General features: G+C 42.7%; 1 protein-coding gene across 13 annotated transcripts; it reads left to right on the top strand.

Annotated features, from left to right (window-relative positions):
• The first annotated feature begins 399 nt into the window (after window positions 1-399).
• LOC110490352 (glucocorticoid modulatory element-binding protein 1) lies at window positions 400-17,927 on the top strand. Of its 13 annotated transcripts, none has more exons than XM_090200424.1 (7): window positions 400-854; window positions 1,740-1,816; window positions 4,634-5,345; window positions 5,453-5,588; window positions 9,999-10,199; window positions 13,493-13,615; window positions 14,513-17,927. In XM_090200424.1, the coding sequence occupies exons 6-7, from the start codon at window positions 13,522-13,524 to the stop codon at window positions 15,007-15,009; spliced, it is 591 nt and encodes a 196-aa protein (XP_090056550.1). In that variant the 5' UTR covers window positions 400-854; window positions 1,740-1,816; window positions 4,634-5,345; window positions 5,453-5,588; window positions 9,999-10,199; window positions 13,493-13,521; the 3' UTR covers window positions 15,010-17,927. The 13 variants fall into 13 exon arrangements, 12 of the variants coding, with proteins under 12 accessions (XP_090056550.1, XP_090056572.1, XP_090056576.1 ...); XM_090200446.1 differs by lacking the exon at window positions 5,453-5,588 and adding an exon at window positions 1,903-2,288; XM_090200450.1 differs by lacking the exon at window positions 9,999-10,199 and adding an exon at window positions 1,903-2,288.
• The last annotated feature ends 2,485 nt before the right edge of the window (window positions 17,928-20,412 follow it).

Raw genomic sequence — 20,412 nt, 5'->3', positions numbered from 1 at the left:
GAGATGTACTGTTTGGATTCTTTACATACAATAGAAATAAGCTGAAACATTTTTATGTAATTAATTTCATTATACTTTTGGCCAAATGTCATATACACAAATGTAAATTTACAAACAGAAAACCACATTTTCGTACCCTACAAAAAGAAATTGAACTGTATTTTAAGACGGTTAAATGCTCTACTAACAAAAAAGCTGTTAGTAAGTAATATGTAAGTATTTGTATGTCCCTTAAGGTCCTTGTGTAATTGTAATGTGATATTGTACCCCCTAGCTCGATTGTCCATTGTTTGTAATCTATGTATGCTTGTGTTACCTCATGTGCTTTATGTATTGATTTGTTGTTAATAGAAAAAAATTAAGAAAAAAAGGGAAATGTTGCACAATGTAGCAACGCCCACTTCCGCTCTACTTCCGACCCGATACATAGCTTCCTGTCTCGATCGCGTCCTGTCAGCCTGATTGTAGCCATACTAGCTTCGAAGTCCCTCGTTTTATTATTATCTCAGTATATTAATATTATCATATTTCTAGTGGTTTTTTTATTTTTATAATTCTTGTTGAAAATTATGTTTATCCGTTCAGTTAGTGATTTTTGTAATTCGATTATTGTGTGCTGTGTCTTTTTTTGTTTCTTCACTAGCTACCTATTAACGTTCTAACTAGTAAGGTGGCTAGCAATTAGCCAACGCCTCCCTCCCTTACCAATCATGGCACTGTTTTACTCAAGACGCTTGTAAGAGCTGCCATTGACGGATGTACATCGTCTGGCCAAGACAAGTAGCAAAGCACCGAACTCCAAGTTAAAAACAAGGATTCAAACTTTGTGTCCAGTTACCTTTTCAACTATGAAGGTAAGTATAGCCAAGTTGCCTATCAGATCAGACAAGGACGTTTACTCAAAGCTGTAACGTAGTTTAAGACGTGCCTTTTGCAGTAGTTAGCTAACATTATGATTGCTCTTTCTTTTGATTCCAAACAGCTTAGAACAGGGCCAACGTGACAGAGGTCAGCATAAGGGTTTGCTGCTACAGGTCCAGGAGGAAAAATGAGAAACCACACAGTTTGAGTGTAGGGTGAAAAGTCAGGTGTTTGTGACACACTATATGCAGGTTACACAGTCAGAGATGAAGCCTAGTCTTAGACTAAGAAGTTCCTGTCAATGGAGATCTGCATTAAGAGGCATTGCTTAGTCTAGGACTAGGTTTAACCCATGTCGATGAAAGCGTTCTTAGTGTAGTAATTGTTCATTTCTCTTCCTTGCTGTTTATATAAGCTCTGTTATGTTAGACACATTAGATTACATTTAAACAAGGACATATACCCTTAATAGAAAAGTTTAAATCCGTATTGCTGTAATGAATTCATTGGCTGTTGCATGTTGCGCCAGTCATTCCTGTCTGCTAGTCGTGACACATGTTGAGTGATTTTATATCCCCACGTGGGTTGTACTGAATCGCTGTGAGCCAGTAACAATGACACAACATCACCACACAGTTGCATTACTATTCCAGTCTGCACACTAAGATGGGAACACCAGTCGTCCCACCTGTGCATAGCTGCACAGAGGCCGAGCAGCAGTGGCGTAAGCCAAGGACTATGATATGTTTTAATAGCTATACCACATATCAAAATCATATGGTTATAATCCCACCATAATGCTAATAAATGATTTAATAAAAACTTAAATCGTCTCATGATTAGATTTAGAATAGTGCCCCGGCACTGTCTTTTTACAGGGTCTGCAACCTGGGCCCATAGGCAAAATGACCATCACCAAGCCCACCAAAAAGCGCATGGCAGAAGGAGGGATTACGTGAGTATTCCCTAATAACCAGTATAGTAGGTAGTAGCTGGTCATATCCTATTAAACTTAGACTATATAAAATTATTTAATTTCAGGTGGTTTCAAGTACATTGTTTAGATTGGCTAACCACAGCGGCTGCTTTGCGGAAGTACTCTACAGCGCCCTTTTTTGGAATGCTCCCTGACCTCTCAGTTCTCCAGATAGAAGAGGCATACAAGAACTTTGACCCTCTATCCAAACCATTGATCTGCAGCATGGGGATGTCTGCTGAAAAGCTTTTAGTTGACTCCCATTTTGGAAAGGTACAGGTGGGGAGCCTCCTGTCTTACCAGCAGCCTCCAATCACAACGTGACCATAGTTCACTATAAGGAGACACCACCATTCCCTTTACTGCCCCTGGGTGGCTACAGACTGGAGAGCAACTTTCAAGGCTGTACTTGTGCTCAATGAAGAAGACCAGCTTCACACAGTCTCTTCAGGTGAGAGAATACATAGAGACCCAGTGGTGTTCTCACTAATTAGAGAAGGGTGACTGACACTACTTATGTGTACATGCAAAAGTTCTTAGGCAGGAAAGACTAAATAACAAGGGACAGGCTCCTTTATCTTTCAATTCATGAAAGAGAAACAAACCAACATCTGTCTGTGCAATTCATTAAAAATGTAAAATAATTCCGTAAAATGTTTCTGTTCTCATCACTAAATAAAAACTATAACATTTTGTTTGGAGTATAAGCAGAGGTATTTGTTATCAATAAAGGAACAATGGGGTGTTAGACAATGTGGATGGACACAGCTAAAAAAGGATAGATGCATTGTGGTAGTAGCTCATTGCTCCTTGGCCCATGCCTTCACGAGGCCTTCACTGGTAGTTTTGTGAGAAGGCAAGCCACAGCCCAGATGCAGTTGATGCTTCCCATCAGTGACATGAAGATCTCTTGGACATCGTAATATTCCACTGGAATAGCAAAGGTACTGCTCCCTTTTTTAGATGTCGAAGCCCACTAGAAGGTTCAATGAAATCTTCTTAAATTCCTAACTTCCAATAAAGATGCCGTACCAACTAATAATGTTAACGTCCTTAGCACTAACGTTAGCTAGGTACTGGTAGCGAACGTTTGCTTGCTAAACAGACAAAAGACAGAACCCAATCAAATTTAAAAAATGTATAGAAATATGATTATATTAATATACTGAGGTAATGATAAAATGAGCGACTTCGAGGCTAGTATGGCTGACAAGTAGTGATGGGTCGTTCACGAACATGTCTGCTCTAAGAGCCGACTCTATTTACAAAAAAATGAAGATCTGAATAATCAAAATATTTTAAATTAATTAATTCAAAGAACAAAAAAATAAAATAATAATATAGGCCTAAATACTCAAGCACACACATTCGTTCTGACTGTCTGCTCAGACTAACAGCCTCACCTGTTGTTCCTGTCAATCAGACATGCAGTGTCAACCAATGAACCAACGATGGGTGAGGGAGGGCCGAGCCAACTTACTCACAGTCACACACTTAGCAGCCGAGGAGAGAGAGGAAGGACAGCTGTGAAAACAACAGCTGGAAAATGAGTCGGAAGCACAGTAGCATTTAGATGCATTTTAATAATGTAGACAATGTTAGAGCACAGTGTAGAATTTGCCAAAACAAAATCTCATATAAAGCCGGTTCTATGCACAACCTACACCGGCATATGCGAACTGTGCACCCAACTGTGAAGCTAGCGGGTCTTCTAGTGATAGTGCTGGAGCCAGCACCTGCACATGTGGAGATGTATCCACTCAGTCAAGTAGGCCTACTCCACGACCCACAGCAACGCAGTCTTCTATGGACCAGTTTATGCCAAAGTCTATGTCTGTAGCAGAACAAGGCCAAATTGATATTGCATTGGATAAATTATTGGCATCGATTTCCAGCCATTTTCGATCGTAGAGGACGGAGGTTCTAGAAATTATCGCAATAGTCTAAATCCAATGTACACAATTTCAAGCAGGAAAACCCTTTTAAAATCACTTATTCCACAACTGTACGAGAGCACACAGGCTTCAGTGCGGGAAAGAGCCCAAAAAGCTACCGCAGTTTGCCTTACCACTGACTGCTGGACATCAAGGGTAACCACTTCTTACAGGTCGGTTACATGTCACTTCATTGAAGATTTTTCAATGTCTAGCTGTCTTCTGGACTGTTTTGAGTTCAGCGACAGACACACATCAGAGAACTTGGCTGTTGAGAGTGGCCAGAAAATGGCAAGTAGATGGAAAAGTGGTCTGTTGTGTTAGCGACAATGCAGCTAACATAACCAAAGCCATGAACATTTTAAAATAGACCATGTCTTGCCCACACAATCAACCTGATTGTAAGAGATGCTCTGAAGGTGATGAAGCCCACCGGACAAAGTGAAAGGAGCTGTGGAATACTTCCACAGGAGCGCAGTAGGTGCAGAAAAACTAAAGTCTACGCAACGCCAGATGGGGATGCCTGAGCTGAGGCCTAAACAAGACTGCACTACAAGGTGGAATTCAACATTTTATATGTTGAAGTGGTTTCTTGAGTCAAAGGATGCCATCATCTCTACCCTGGCCACTGTCAATGCACCTGTTGATGCTCTGACCCTAGAGGAATGGGAGGTGGTGGAGGAGATGTGCAGAGTCCTGGAACCCTTTGAGCAGGTCACTGTGGAGATCAGTGGAGAGGGCAGTTATTACTACATCATTATTCAATCCAGTATTATATATGTATATTAGCAGTAGATGAGAATGTAGTATCAGTAGACAAAACATGAACCTGAATTAATAAGTTACTGTTCTCTCGTTTCAGCTATGTGACAGCCTCAGAAATGATACTCCTGTGTAAGGGTCTGCAGCGAATCACATCCAGCCGCCAGAGAGAAGCAAATCTAACCACAGGACATGTGACAGAGTTGATGGACACCCTATGTTCATCAATGGACAAAAAGTTCCATAGAATGGAATATAATCACGTGCTATCAGAAACCACTGCACTTGCCCCCAGGTTTAAGAAGTTAGCCTTCAGTGATGCCAGAGCGATTGATGAGGCTCTTCAAAGAATAACCTCAGCAGCAGGGAGGGACAGCCCCACCAGTCAGCTGGCCCAGGCACCAGGGCAACAGGAAGAAGAGGGATCAGATGAAGCAGAAGCACCAGCAGTAGTGCCACAAACTTCTGCTGTTTGGATGCTGTTTGACGAGAGAGCAACTGGGGATGCAGCATGAAGGAATCCCTCAGCAGATGCCATAATGGAGGTCCGATGCTATTTGGAGGAGGCCCTCCTCCAAAGATGGAAGAACAAGGCCTCGGTCTACCCACAGCTTACTAAAGTCATGACAGGGAGACTGCATAGTGGCCACATCCGTTCCCTCTGAGATGGTCTTCTCAAAAACTGGACAAATAATTACTGAGAGAAGAAACTGCATCAGCCCGTCAAAAGTGAGGCAGCTTGCATTTCTGATTGCAAATCTCTCAAAAGCAAAATATGGTCAGCATTGCTGTGTGCTGCTGGTTATAACAAGGTAGAGTACAATTTCATTTAATAATTTAATTAGAATTGTTCTAACACCAATTATAGTCAAACTATCACAAACTGTTTGACTTGAAAAAATACAAACCTTTTTTTAAGAACCGTTTGGGCGCCAAAAGACCCGGCTCTTTTTGGTGACCTGAGCAGAACGAGCCGGCTCACTGAAAAGAGCCGGAATGCCCATCACTACTGACAAGATGCGATCGGGACAGGAAGCTATGTATCGGGTAGGAAGGTGAGTGGAAGTGGGCGTTGCTATGTTGTGCAAAAGGTCTATGTGAACGCAATCCCCAAAAACTGATATCACGTGTAGCCTAGTCAATAACCCACAACTGGTCAGTGTGATTGTGTATGGGTAAATTTGGGCATAACATAATTTAATACTAAATAAAAATGTTTGGTTTTATGTTTTCACACATTTTCTTTACCGCTTGATGTCAACAAAGCACTTTTGTGTCAGTTTTATTCAACCACAACACACTTTTAGCTCTGTACACAAACATTTGAGGCCCAAATAAAATTGTTAAATGTAATAGAAACAACTATTCGTCACAATTTTTTTCCCAGTACAAATATATTCACATTTCAGTGTCATTCAGTTCACTCTGTGAACATGAAGTTCTCATAAATTCTTTCAAAAAATATCACAGTAAAAAGGAAATATGGTAAACATTATCTAAACAGATGAGTCACAACTTGATACAATATAATACACTAATCAGACAGTCATATTGCTGTTTCTAATACATGCTATTTTTTTGTACAGCTCTTGTAAACAAAGATTTAAACTGTATAACAAGTTCATATGACACTTCAATGAGCATTTCAGCTTTCAAATATGTTAAACTTTGACAATTATATTTTACTTTTTGTGCTATTTTATTTACGAAATATATTAGATATTGGAATCTATATGTAGCCTATAGCCATTCAATGCAAAGAGAGACACATTTTCTTGTAAATAACAGGTCATCAATGTTGGACGGTACTGGTCATGAATGGTCCCTGCTTTGCCCATTAAGGTGACCCAAGGGTTGGGAGTGCAAGGCAGAGAGCAGCCAATGGTGCCACCAAGTGCATTCTGGTACACACAGCCAATTAAAAGAGTATGGCTGTGTGTACCAGGTTGGGCTCTATTCAATCCATATTGCTGAAATTCAGCGTTACAGTGAGATTTACATTTAAAGATAATGTTTCTGTGTTAGTGGAGACTGCATTCACAGTAAATGCTGCACGTTTCAGCTCAATGGGAAATTACCATTACATTTATAGCGTGCCGTATGTAACACTTCAGCAATACTGGTTGAGCTTGCTGTATTCAGAAAGGCTCCTCATATGTGTAGACCACACTGGCCAGGTGTGGGCCATTGGCATGGAGAAATGTAGTGCAATAGCCATTGGGCAACTCTCTTTGAGATGGGCAGTCATTCTGGGCCTGGGTTATTGTGGTCCTTGTCCCTGTTGAAACCATAGGCAGTACATGTTTGTTGTTGTGTAGTGTCCCCTGTGGAGTTGCCAGACTGGGATCGGGGGGCTGGTCACTGAATGGGGTGGCATACTTGGGCTCCAGGGGCAGGGCCTCAGTGTGCTCTAGGAGCTTTCCAGGGGTGTCATAGTGACTTGACAGTGAAGGGGACGTTGTAGCCCTACTCCACTGTGGGCCGGAAGGTGGAGCCAAGCTTCTGCCCCCCAGCCATCACATCTGGCTCAGCATAGTTTAGGCAATCAGAAACACAACAAACATGAATGTGTCATAGTGCTCACACATTATTTATAGTTCTATGAAGCACCAGAAACATATAGCTGAAGTACAGTTTAAATGTGACATCCTTAATTTCAGAAAGGGTAACGGGGGTTAAGGATTGTCATGACAACATACCCCAGTACTGTACACACAGGGGCTTGGGCTCCCGAGTGGCGCAGTGGTCTAAGGCATCTCAGTGCTAGAGGCGTCACTACAGATACAGTGCCTTGCGAAAGTATTCGGCCCCCTTGAACTTTGCGACCTTTTGCCACATTTCAGGCTTCAAACATAAAGATATAAAACTGTATTTTTTTGTGAAGAATCAACAACAAGTGGGACACAATCATGAAGTGGAACGACATTTATTGGATATTTCAAACTTTTTTAACAAATCAAAAACTGAAAAATTGGGCGTGCAAAATTATTCAGCCCCTTTACTTTCAGTGCAGCAAACTCTCTCCAGAAGTTCAGTGAGGATCTCTGAATGATCCAATGTTGACCTAAATGACTAATGATGATAAATACAATCCACCTGTGTGTAATCAAGTCTCCGTAAAAATGCACCTGCACTGTGATAGTCTCAGAGGTCCGTTAAAAGCGCAGAGAGCATCAGGAAGATCAAGGAACACACCAGGCAGGTCCGAGATACTGTTGTGAAGAAGTTTAAAGCCGGATTTGGATACAAAAAGATTTCCCAAGCTTTAAACATCCCAAGGAGCACTGTGCAAGCGATAATATTGAAATGGAAGGAGTATCAGACCACTGCAAATCTACCAAGACCTGGCCGTCCCTCAACTTTCAGCTCATACAAGGAGAAGACTGATCAGAGATGCAGCCAAGAGGCCCATGATCACTCTGGATGAACTGCAGAGATCTACAGCTGAGGTGGGAGACTCTGTCCATAGGACAACAATCAGTCGTATATTGCACAAATCTGGCCTTTATGGAAGAGAGGCAAGATGAAAGCCATTTCTTAAAGATATCCATAAAAAGTGTCATTTAAAGTTTGCCACAAGCCACCTGGGAGACACACAAAACATGTGGAAGAAGGTGCTCTGGTCAGATGAAACCAAAATTGAACTTTTTGGCAACAATGCAAAACGTTATGTTTGGCGTAAAAGCAACACAGCTCATCACCCTGAACACACCATCCCCACTGTCAAACATGGTGGTGGCAGCATCATGGTTTGGGCCTGCTTGTCTTCAGCAGGGACAGGGAAGATGGTTAAAATTGATGGGAAGATGGATGGAGCCAAATACAGGACCATTCTGGAAGAAAACCTGATGGAGTCTGCAAAAGACCTGAGACTGGGACGGAGATTTGTCTTCCAACAAGACAATGATCCAAAACATAAAGCAAAATCTACAATGGAATGGTTCAAAAATAAACATATCCAGGTGTTAGAATGGCCAAGTCAAAGTCCAGACCTGAATCCAATCGAGAATCTGTTCAAAGAACTGAAAACTGCTGTTCACAAATGCTTTCCATCCAACCTCACTGAGCTCGAGCTGTTTTGTAAGGAGGAATGGGAAAAAATTTCAGTCTCTCGATGTGCAAAACTGATAGAGACATACCCCAAGCGACTTACATCTGTAATCGCAGCAAAAGGTGGCGCTACAAAGTATTAACTTAAGGGGGCTGAATAATTTTGCACGCCCGATTTCAGTTTTTGATTTGTTAAAAAAGTTTGAAATATCCAATAAATGTCGTTCCACTTCATGATTGTGTCCCACTTGTTGTTGATTCTTCACAAAAAAATACAGTTTTATATCTTTATGTTTGAGGCCTGAAATGTGGCAAAAGGTCGCAAAGTTCAAGGGGGCCGAATACTTTCACAAGGCACTGTACCCTGCTTCGAATCCAGGCTGTATCACAATCGGCTGTGATTCGGAGTCCCATGGGGCGACGCACAATTGGCCCAGCGTTGTCTGGGTTTGGCCGGTGTAGGCCTTCATTGTAAATAAAAATTGTTCTTAACTGACTTGCCTAGTTAAATAAAGGTTAAATGTTTTTTACAGTACTGGGGTATATGTTATGACATTAGAGCTCATATGGGCAAAAATACATTCAAATTCAAGTGTTGCCCTGTACTCTCTCCAGTCATGTCTTGAAAGAGCCTTCCTCATACTCAGTAGGGATCATATCATGGGCATTGTTGAGCCCCTACAAGAGCTCTGTGGCTGGGATGAGGGCTGATAGGGGAGGCCTCAGACCCTATCCCGTATCCAACCTTCGAGAAGGAGCTATTTTAATTTGAGATGCCTATAATTGTCTTAGCGACTATCCAGCACCTATTAAAGGGTTTCTTTTAGAGCGGGCTCCACAGACCAAAGGAATGTTTATACTGCAATTGTGAGACTGACTAAGCGAAGTGGAAGAATGAGCAGCCCATGGAGAAAAGCTGTTTGCTTGTTGAAAGAGAGAGAGATGAGGTGGGACTGAAAGACTGTGATGCACTCAGATTCACGGATGGCTGGAGGGAGGGAGTTCCAGAGCCTAGGAGCAACCCTGGAAAAGGCCCTGTCGACAAAGCTCTGGAGCTTGGACCTGGGGATGTCAACGTGGCCTGCTGTGGTGGAACGGAGTAAGCTTGTAGGTTGGTGCAGCAGGTAGCCTAGCGGATAGAGGCGAGCCAGTTCTAATCCTATGGGCCACTGCCTGTCGTTCTGCTCTTGAGCAAGGCACTTAATCCCCCACGGGAGAGGGAGGTCTTGACTTTGGCAATGTTGCAGAGGTGGAAGAGGGTAGAGTCCAGGCTGACGCCAAGGTTACATGCGTGAGAGGAGGGAGAGACAGTGGTGTCGTCAATGGTGAGGTTGCCAGCTTTGGTGAGGGTAGATTTGGTGGCTATCATGAGGAGTTCCATTTTAAGGTTTGTTGCATCCATGTTTTTATTGCAGAGGTATGAGGTGTGAGGTATGATTGTAGCCTGGTGAGGAGGATCTGATGACTCACTGTGTCAAAAGCGGGAACTTAGATGGAGAAGAATCGGGATGGGCACTGGCATCAGCAGAGGTGAGGAGGTCATTGACAACTTTGAGGAGTGCAGTTTCAGCACTGCGGAGGAGGCGGAAACCAGACTGGAAAGGCTCGATTAGCAGGTGGGTTTGGAATTGGGATGCAGCAGTCCATTCCAGTCTTGGCAAGGAAGGGGAGCAGGGCATACAATTTTATTTTTGGTCCACCAGCCATTGTGGCAGGTAGATAAAAATATACCAGCCACTCAGATTTTTTACCAGCCAAAATATTTTTGTTGTTGCTAAAATTACACCATCAAAACACAAAAAAAACAGATGAGCATGCTTTGTATTGTTTCTAAAACAATAAATGTATTACTAGTAAGAAGTAATGTGGTATATTGTTTAATTAAAAGTTTCTGTGACCTGAGTCTTTTAACCAAATATCACAGATGAGACAAATGTTCACCTGACCCTTTAAGGGCGGGAGGTTACATGGTAGCACGACTCCAGTCATATTTGTGCCTGTGAGATTGAGTCTGACTAGTTGAAACGTTGTCTTCTCTTCCCTAACAGTTGAAACTTAAACAGGTTGTTTTTCTAACGTGTGAACAAAACAATGTAAATAGCCAAGAAACATGAGGACAAAATCATACTTCAGTAGACTTTCATATAAATTAAACCAACTTTTATGGAGAAGTAAAAAAGAAACAGTAAGCAAAGCGCAAAAATACAATTGGGTAAGGAATACTTTTTCATGTGTGCCGCTTTTTTCTTATAAAAGACAAGACAACAAATTAAATTAATCAAACTACACCATAATTATATGCAGTTGAAGTCGGAAGTTTACATACATTTAAACTGATGTCTTGAGATGTTGCTTCAATATATCCACAAAAATTGTATTCCTCATGATCCATCGATTTTGTAAAGTGCACCAGTCCGTCCTGCAGCAAAGCACCCCCACAACATGATGCCGCCACTCCTGTGCTTCACGGTTGGGATTGTGTTCTTCGGCTTGCAAGCATCCCCCTTTTTCCTCCAAACATAACGATGGTCATTATGGCCAAACATTTTTTTGTTTCATCAGACCAGAGGACATGTCCCCATGTGCAGTTGCAAACTGTAGTCTGGCTTTTTTTATGGCGGTTTTGGAGCAGTGGCTTCTTCCTTGCTGAGCGGCCTTTCAGGTTATGTAATTATAGGACTTGTTTTACTGTGGATATAGATACTTTTGTACCTGTTTCCTCCATCATCGTCACTAGGTCCTTTGCTGTTGTTCTGGGATTGATTTGCACTTTTTGCACCAAAGTACGTTCATCTCTAGGCGACAGAACGCGTCTCCTTTCTGAGCGGTATGACGGCTGCGTGGTCCCATGGTGTTTTGGCTGATTTTTCCAATGGTGTCAAGCGACGAGGCACTGAGTTTGAAGGTAGGCCTTGAAATACATCCACAGGTACCCCTCCAATTGACTCAAATTATGTCAATTAGCCTATCAAAAGCTTCTAAAGCCATGACATAATTTTATGGAATTTTCCAAGCTGTTTAAAGGCGCAGTCAACTTAGTGTATGTAAACTTCTGACCCACTGGATTTGATACAGTCAAATACAGTGAAATAATCTGTCTGTAAAAAAAATTTGGAAAAATGCCGTGTGTCATGCACAAAGTAGATGTCCTAACCGACTTGCCAAAACTATAGTTAACAAGAAATTTGTGGAGTGGTTGAAAAACAAGTTTTAATGACTCCAACATAAGTGTATGTAAACTTCCGACTTCAACTGCACATAAGTAGCAGACAGTGTAGTCTCTCATTGGTTATTTTTGGTGATGAGATTATCTACAGTGTACTAACCAGGGTTGTGTAGGTTGCTTTCTAAATGTAATCCGTTAGTTACTAGTTACCTGTCCAAAATTGTAATCAGTAACATAACTTCTGACTTCAACTGTATATCATATCCCGTGGCTGCTGCCATTTATTAAACTGCTGTTATTATCCCTGCACAAACTACACTTCACCTTCATAAACTGCACCACTCATATTTTGAAATGGACTACATCAAAACATCAATAAATAATTGCCCTCAGCAGTCTTTGGTGTGGCACCTATTTCATCACTGCACAGAGCAGTGATTGGAATCTAGAAGTAAGAAACAATTAGATTTAGGGGCCTCAATGGTCCCCTCAGCAGCGCGTAGAACTTGGATAGAAAACCCTGTGTTAATGAAGGCACTTGCAGAGTCATACAGTTGTTACCACTGCTTACAACCAAATGTCTACAACAGAATTGTATCAGAATTTGAGCTAGTGATATGAGTGATGACATGAGATGTGGGTGGAGTGATCTGGTATGTGTTGGTGGCTCTTTGTGTATAGTGTATAGTGGATAGAGGCCATGCTGCAATGTCAGATGAGAGGCTACAGAAGGCTTACACTAAAGTGGAGTGGAGCCCTGGGCCAGCTCCTCCCATCATCAGCACAGCCAATGGACATGTCAAGAGGAAAAGTGCCGATATTATCCCTGGTCAGCATAGCAACAACAGGGATTTATAAATTGATAGTTATCTTAATGTAAACACACGCAAACAGGCACACGCATACGCACACACGTTCACACACACATACTATATAAACACCAACACATGGTGGCACGCACTCACGCACGCATACACACACTCTTAGGGACTTACAGTACTAATGAAAGTCACCTTGATGACTAAAAAGGCATCCTGGTCACATCTGACATCTTGACATACACACACACATTCCCCCCACACCATTCCTTTTTCCTAATCATGCCACGCTTCTTGCCTTTAGATGGCAGTCTAAGCTTTTGGAGAGGCATAGCAGATGTAGGCCTGATGGGGGAGATGTTATCCAGTTTCCGCACAGAACTGGTAGCCATGTTGAGAGGAGTGGAGGTCCTCAGTGAGAAGGCCATTCTGCAAGAAGCCGGTGGGCTTACACACTGGGTGACAGCTTTCCACAAATACTTACGTAATACTTACATGTATGAAATATCAGTTAAAAAATGTAATGTTCTGTGGGTAACATGTACACAGAGTACAAATCATTAGGAACACCTTCCTAATATTGAGTTGTACCCCCCCTTTTGCCCTCAGAACAGCCTCAATTTGTCGGGCATGCGCTCTACAAGGTGTCAAGTGTTCCACAGGGATGCTGGCACATGTTGATGCCAATGCTTCCCACAGTTGTGTCAAGTTAGCTGGAAGTCCTTTGGGTTGTGGACCATTCTTGATACACACGGGAAACTGTTGAGCACCCGTACTCAGTGTATTTAGCAGGTTTATATAGAGGGAGGTGGATTGGCAAGGGTTTCATAGAAAAAAATTATAATTGGGGATTGGTTCATTTGTTGGACTGATTTATTTGAATTGTCTGTCTATTTGTTGAAACTGTAATGTGTTTTGTTGTCAGATGCTGTTGTGCTGAACTACCTTTCTGAGATGTTTGGACTGCTGGACTCAGTGAGGAGGGTTCTGGACCTGAGACCCGGTGAGACTGATGACAACCAGCAGCAGGTTCACAATGCTCTTAATGGTGAGAGAATGTAAGCTTGGATGTGAGCTTGGAATGGGCAAACATACAGTGGTTGATCCACTAAAAGTTTTGCTATTATGCTGTGGTTTAGTACAGTATGCGTCACCACTTCATTGCTCCAGCGCAAGGGGGAGTTAGAGCACTGATTATGCTTTTGGGTCCTACTGTGTCTCTAACTGACAATGAATGGGTGACATAAACCTCAATAGAAACTGATAATTGTGCACGACTTCAATATTACTTACTAAAACTGTTGTTACACTAAGGTTTTTATTATTTTATTTTGTTAGGATTAATTTGCTCTTACCGTAGTGCTGTAGGCCACTCCCGACCGGTCACGTTGTACAGCGCCTGAGTAGTGCAAACAGTGCAAGCTGTGTTGCTACAGATACTGGTTCAATACCTGTGCCTGCCTCGACTGGGAGACCCATGAGATAACTGTAGGTTTTTGGTTTCTCTCCCTTTAAAAACAGGAATAAATCATTCTAAATAACAAACTGGCTTTATTTACAAATTAGCAACAATGTCTAACCCCATGTTCAAGAATGGCCTTTTTCCTCGCTCATTTTACGTTATTTGAAAACTAAATAATCTCCAAAATATTGATAATTTTTAAACAAAGTATTATTATTATTCATTTACAATTATATAAAAGCCCGTTGGATATTCTCACAGATATATTTTTAACCCTGTTGTTAGCAGGACAATATATATTGGTCATGGCTCCCGAGTGGCGCACAATGGGATTGCTTTGCAGTTCTCCAGCTGTATCCACTGAAAGCGCGCAAGGTTCAAGGCACGAGGGTAGGGGGCACAGGATGGGCCGCAGAGCTGTGTTTCTTATTTCAGTGTTCATTGCCCGATGTTATACCAGTACAACCATGTATACTTCCTCAGTGTTGGAGGACCAGAGGAAGCCAAGGCAGGATGAGCCCCCACCCAGCCCTGGTCACCTCTACGTGGGCAGCTTCTCCAAGGCCACCCCCTCAAAGTGCCTGCGGCTGTATTGCTCTAGCTCTTCCACCACCCAACCTCAGAACCAGACCACACAATCGTCCATTGTCTTATCCCTCATCACCACATCCCCAGTGAGTCCGCCTCTCACTGTGGCTGGCCTGCCTGTGGCCACACTGTCCAAACTCCCCACCGGCTCTTCAACCACTACACCACTGGCAACACCTCTGCGGGAAAGAGAGGCAGGGCCAGGTCTGTGGCTCTCCATGCAGCCTCCAGGGTCAGAGTCAGGGCTGGGGACCCCTCTACAGGTGCTTCATCTAACCCAGGAGAGGGAGCAGGAGTCTGGGGACATGGAGAGCCAGAGGCTAGGGGAGGAGAGGATAGTACTTGTGCAGCAGGGGGTACTACTGGACACTCCAGAGATTCAGACACACTAGGCTTGGAACAGTGGGGTCTCAATCAGTGATTGAGAAAGAGGGGGAGGAGGAGCAGGGGAGGGACAGGAGAATGAAGGTACAGAAGGAACGGTTGCATAATGGCAAGAAGAGGGCATTAAAATAACATAAAACCAAGTGAGAAAAGAGAGAACCGTAACGAAAACAGTTAAAAGAAAATAGTGAGCGAGCGAGCAAAAGAGTGTGTGTCCATGTGGAAGAGAACAAGAAGGTGAACTTCGCCATGTCATGTGTAACTCCACACAGACATTTCAGATTTTTTTTTTTTACGTACAGTACATTTTCACATGGTGTTTATTACTGCAGTGCCCATAGTACTTTAATTACCCATGGTCTTCATCATCAAGGACATTGAAATACTTAATGATAGGGGAGAGTATGCTAAGTTGAGCCATTTTTTTTTTACATTCAGCATTACCCCGTCTAGGGAAATATTGTATTCTTTCTAACAAAGATATCTACATATATTTCAGGATGTTGTGCATCCCTGGAAATAATCCGAATCATTTAAATATGACAGTTTTGCTGGTAAGGTAAGTTAAGCTGCCTATTTCTGTACTGAATTAAATATAACCACTACTGTTTTAAAACACTGTCTATCTTTATTTCCCAAACACAAATCAGCACAATCACACAATCAATTTTTTTTGTGTTTTAATAATATAAAGCATATTTAACACTGGCTTAAAACCTGACTAGCACTTTGTACTTTTTTTTTAAACACTTAACTTAGACCAGGCTCTGTTTTCACCTCATATCCCAGCGATAATGCAAAGAAAACACTTACGTTTGCTCAACTTTCACCCCAAGGCAAACATTTAGACTATATTAGCCCACACAGCTACAAGGATGCACTTTCATGCTAGGTTTAGGACCTCACATTGAAGCTTATAGAGCAAATCATTTTAGTGTCCCCCCTCTTGACAGGGTAGATATCATTTCCTGCAAATCTACACATTTTTCCATAGGGGGGAGAGAAATGCTTGCAGTTTTTAATATGATATAATTGTATATAATTGTATTTAACCTTTTACTGCATTGTGCTAACTCAGGGTCACAAAGAGTGTTTCTACTTTGAAACAAAAGTATACACCACAGACATGGTTATGGGCTTAAAGAAATTAAGACAGCCGTACCATGTGAGGTATAGAGATGAAATGTATTCCATTTTGAGTTTGCATCCTAATATTACACTTTATACAGTGGGGCAAAAAAGTATTTAGTCAGCCACCAATTGTGCAAGTTCTCCCACTCAAAAAGATGAGGCCAGTAATTTTCATCATAGGTACACTTCAACTATGACAGACAAAATGAGAATTTTTTTCTTCCAGAAAATCACATTGTAGGATTTTTAATGAATTTATTTGCAAATTATGGTGGAAAATAAGTATTTGGTCACCTACAAACAAGCAAGATTTCTGGCTCTCACAGACCTGTAACTTCTTCTTTAAGAGGCTCCACTCGTTACCTGTATTAATGGCAAAGTGGGTGGGGTTATATCCTTCCTGTTTGGCCCTGTCCGGGGGTGTCCTCGGATGGGGCCACAGTGTCTCCTGACCCCTCCTGTCTCAGCCTCCAGTATTTATGCTGCAGTAGTTTGTGTCGGGGGGCTAGGGTCAGTTTGTTATATCTGGAGTACTTCTCCTGTCCTATTCGGTGTCCTGTGTGAATTTAAGTGTGCTCTCTCTAATTCTCTCTTTCTCTCTCTCTGAGGACCTGAGCCCTAGGACCATGCCTCAGGACTACCTGACATGATAACTCCTTGCTGTCCCCAGTCCACCTGGCCGTGCTGTTGCTCCAGTTTCAACTGTTCTGCCTTATTATTATTTGACCATGCTGGTCATTTATGAACATTTGAACATCTTGGCCATGTTCTGTTATAATCTCCACCCGGCACAGCCAGAAGAGGACTGGCCACCCCTCATAGCCTGGTTCCTCTCTAGGTTTCTTCCTAGGTTTTGGCCTTTCTAGGGAGTTTTTCCTAGCCACCGTGCTTCTACACCTGCTTTGCTTGCTGTTTGGAGTTTTAGGCTGGGTTTCTGTACAGCACTTTGAGATATCAGCTGATGTACGAAGGGCTATATAAATACATTTGATTTGATTTGATGGCACCTGTTTGAACTTGTTATCAGTATAAAAGACACCTGTCCACAACCTCAAACAGTCACACTCCAAACTCCACTATGGCCAAGACCAAAGAGCTGTCAAAGGACACCAGAAACACAATTGTAGACCTGCACCAGGCTGGGAAGACTGAATCTGCAATAGGTAAGCAGCTTGGTTTGAAGAAATCAACTGTGGGAGCAATTATTAGGAAATGGAAGACATACAAGACCACTGATAATCTCCCTCGATCTGGGGTTCCACGCAAGATCTCACCCTGTGGGGTCAAAATGATCACAAGACCGGTGAGCAAAAATCCCAGAACCACACGGGGGGGACCTAGTGAATGACCTGCAGAGAGCTGGGACCAAAGTAACAAAGCCTACCATCAGCAAGGGCATTGAAGATGAAACGTGGCTGGGTCTTTCAGCATGACAATGATCCCAAACATACCGCCCGGGCAACGAAGGAGTGGCTTCGTAAGAAGCATTTCAAGGTCCTGGAGTGGCCTAGCCAGTCTCCAGATCTCAACCCCGTAGAAAATCTTTGGAGGGAGTTGAAAGTCCATGTTGCCCAGCAACAGCCCCAAAACATCACTGCTCTAGAGGAGATCTTTATGGAGGAATGGGCCAAAATACCAGCAACAGTGTGTGAAAACCTTGTGAAGACTTACAGAAAACGATTGACCTCTGTCATTGCCAACAAAGGGTATATAACAAAGTATTGAGAAACTTTTGTTATTGACTAAATACTTATTTTCCTCCATAATTTGCAAAATAAATTCATTAAAAATCCTACAATGTGATTTTCTGGATTTTTTTTCTAATTTTGTCTGTCATAGTTGACGTCTACTTATGATGAAAATTACAGGCCTCATATTTTTTAAGTGGGAGAACTTGCACAGTTGGTGGCTGACTAAATACTTTTTTGCCTCACTGTATACATCACACAACATTTTTTCAAAATGTATAATGTTTGATAATTAAGAAAAAATATGAATAACATTCCACCCATGAGGCCACTAGGTAATTTGACTGTAGGAAAGGGCTACAAAATGAATGCCCCCGGCCAGGTATTTCGACCACGATAACAAGTTTAGATAGTTTAGCTGCCAGCTAACTTAGTAATCTAAAAAATGTTAGCTGACATGGGCTAATTGCCTATCAGTGACTGACATAAGAGAAAAACTGATGATGCCCAACCAAATTTTGAAATTGCACCGTGTATTCTATTATTCTAATTCGCAACAGTAAGTTGAGACACCAACTGTTCCCAAAAAATACAAATAAAAGTTGCCCATCCCTGACCTAGCTAGTACACACATTGCTCTAAGAATAGCTTGTCACTCGCTATGGATCCTTAGATATGAGTGTGTCACACCTTTTTTCAGACGGACCTATGGGATGTTTGAGGGGGGTGTTCCTGCAGCAGCAGGAACGCCCACATGCAGGGACGCCCCAAATTGCGGGCCGTCAATCACACACTGTCGCTCTCATCTCTCAGGCTCATCAGTTACGAACCTCCCAGGGAAAACGAACCCCCTCTTCCAATTGGCTCTTGACTCCTGTCTGACGTGTAGATAGTTCAGGGAGAGGGGCTTGAGAGATGAGCTCTCTAGTAGGTAGCAGTATAGCGAGGGGCCTGAGAGATGAGGTCTGCAGCTGGACTTCTCTCAATGAGTGTCCCAGACAATGTCCATTCAGACTATGGTGATCTGTCAAAAAACAGCGGCCACTAGTCGGTAAGCCTTTCCCGACTGTAAACAAAAAATTGAATAAAGTGTGTGGATGTATGGATTATGTGAGCAGCACTACACTACCTACACAGGTCTAATGTCATGATGTTTTTGAGATGGCTTAGCCCTGTGACATTGATGTAACCTAATTCAGTGTTTCCCAATGGAACCTGTAGCATACTGTATATTACACAGAGACCGGAGCTGTCTGGATTCCCCCTTGTTTCCATCTGAGAGGTGCTGTAGATTTGAATACAACCCCCCAATCACTACCCTATTCATCAGGGCTCAGTTTAAGTGACCGCCTGCTGTTGCTGTGGGATCTCTCTGATCTGAATATGGCTCTTTATTAAGTTGAGGAAAGCATTCTCAGACTGACAATTTAACACACTGTCTAGGGATTGGGAAGGTGGGGGACTTTTGAGTCTATGTTGGGTCATAGAAGTAGAGTATTACTTTTGTTTCCTTGGGGATTGGAATCATAACCTTTCTTGATTAGAGGCTAAAGCTAATCTGTTTGGTTCTCCAGATGTGTTTGTTTACAGAGGGTTGATAGTGGCAGATGCTGGTCTAGTTGACCACTTAACACATCCACACTGTCAGTGTCCATCTGTTCACCTATCCTTGTATTGGATTCGGGCAGCATATTATCCCATCCCCCACCTATGTGTGGCAAATTACACTCCAGTTTCAAAGTGACCAAGTCAATAGTCCACCACACCACAAATTAAGGTGCAAAATGGCTGCCATGCATCACCCAGGTGTGATTCCAGATGTTAGTTTGACATTCACTTTGCTCCTTTGGTCAAATTGAATCATTTGCAGAATAATCCATCGCTCATCTGCCATCCCCGGCTAACTACATTAGAGACTGGGATGGAAGCTCCCCTTGCAGGCCCAGAGATGTCGCTGTCAGCAGGGGTGTGCGTCTGTTTACCCTGTTTAATCCAATCCAGCGTCTCTAATGTTCAGGCGGGACAACAAAATGAATGATGAAACATCCTGCAAATGGTGGTTTGATCCAATTGGGCGTTCTGGGGCCACAGTGTTTAATGACGTCCAAACTATGTTCAAATCAAATCTCATTTGTCACATACCGATACAGAGACAATGTGCGGGGCCACCAGTGTCGAGGTAATTGAGGTAATATGTACATGTAGGTAGAGTTATTAAAGTGACTATGCATAGATAATAACAGAGTAGCAGCAATGTTCCGGGGGGGGGGGGGGCAGGCAATGCAAATAATCTGGGTAGCCATTTGATTAGATGTTCAGGAGTCTTATGGCTTGGGGGTAGAAGCTGTTTAGGAGCCTCTTGGACCTAAACTTGGCACTCCGGTACCGCTTGCCATGCGGTGGCAGAGAAATCAGTCTATGCCTAGTGTGGCTAAAGTCTTTGACAATTTTTAGGGCCTTTCTCTGACACTGCCTGGCAGGAAGTTTGGCCCCGGTGATGTACTGGGCTGTACGCACTATCCACTGTAGTGCCTTGCGGTCGGAGGCCGAGCAGCTGCCATACCAGGCAGTGATGCAACCCGTCAGGATAAT

This window comes from Oncorhynchus mykiss, chromosome 2 (genome assembly GCF_057628025.1).
Source record: "Oncorhynchus mykiss isolate SJ-2025 chromosome 2, ASM5762802v1, whole genome shotgun sequence".
Classification (NCBI taxonomy): Eukaryota; Metazoa; Chordata; class Actinopteri; order Salmoniformes; family Salmonidae; genus Oncorhynchus; species Oncorhynchus mykiss.
The sequence above is the reverse complement of the archived record's forward strand: the minus strand, read 5'-3'. Positions and strand labels throughout refer to the sequence as shown.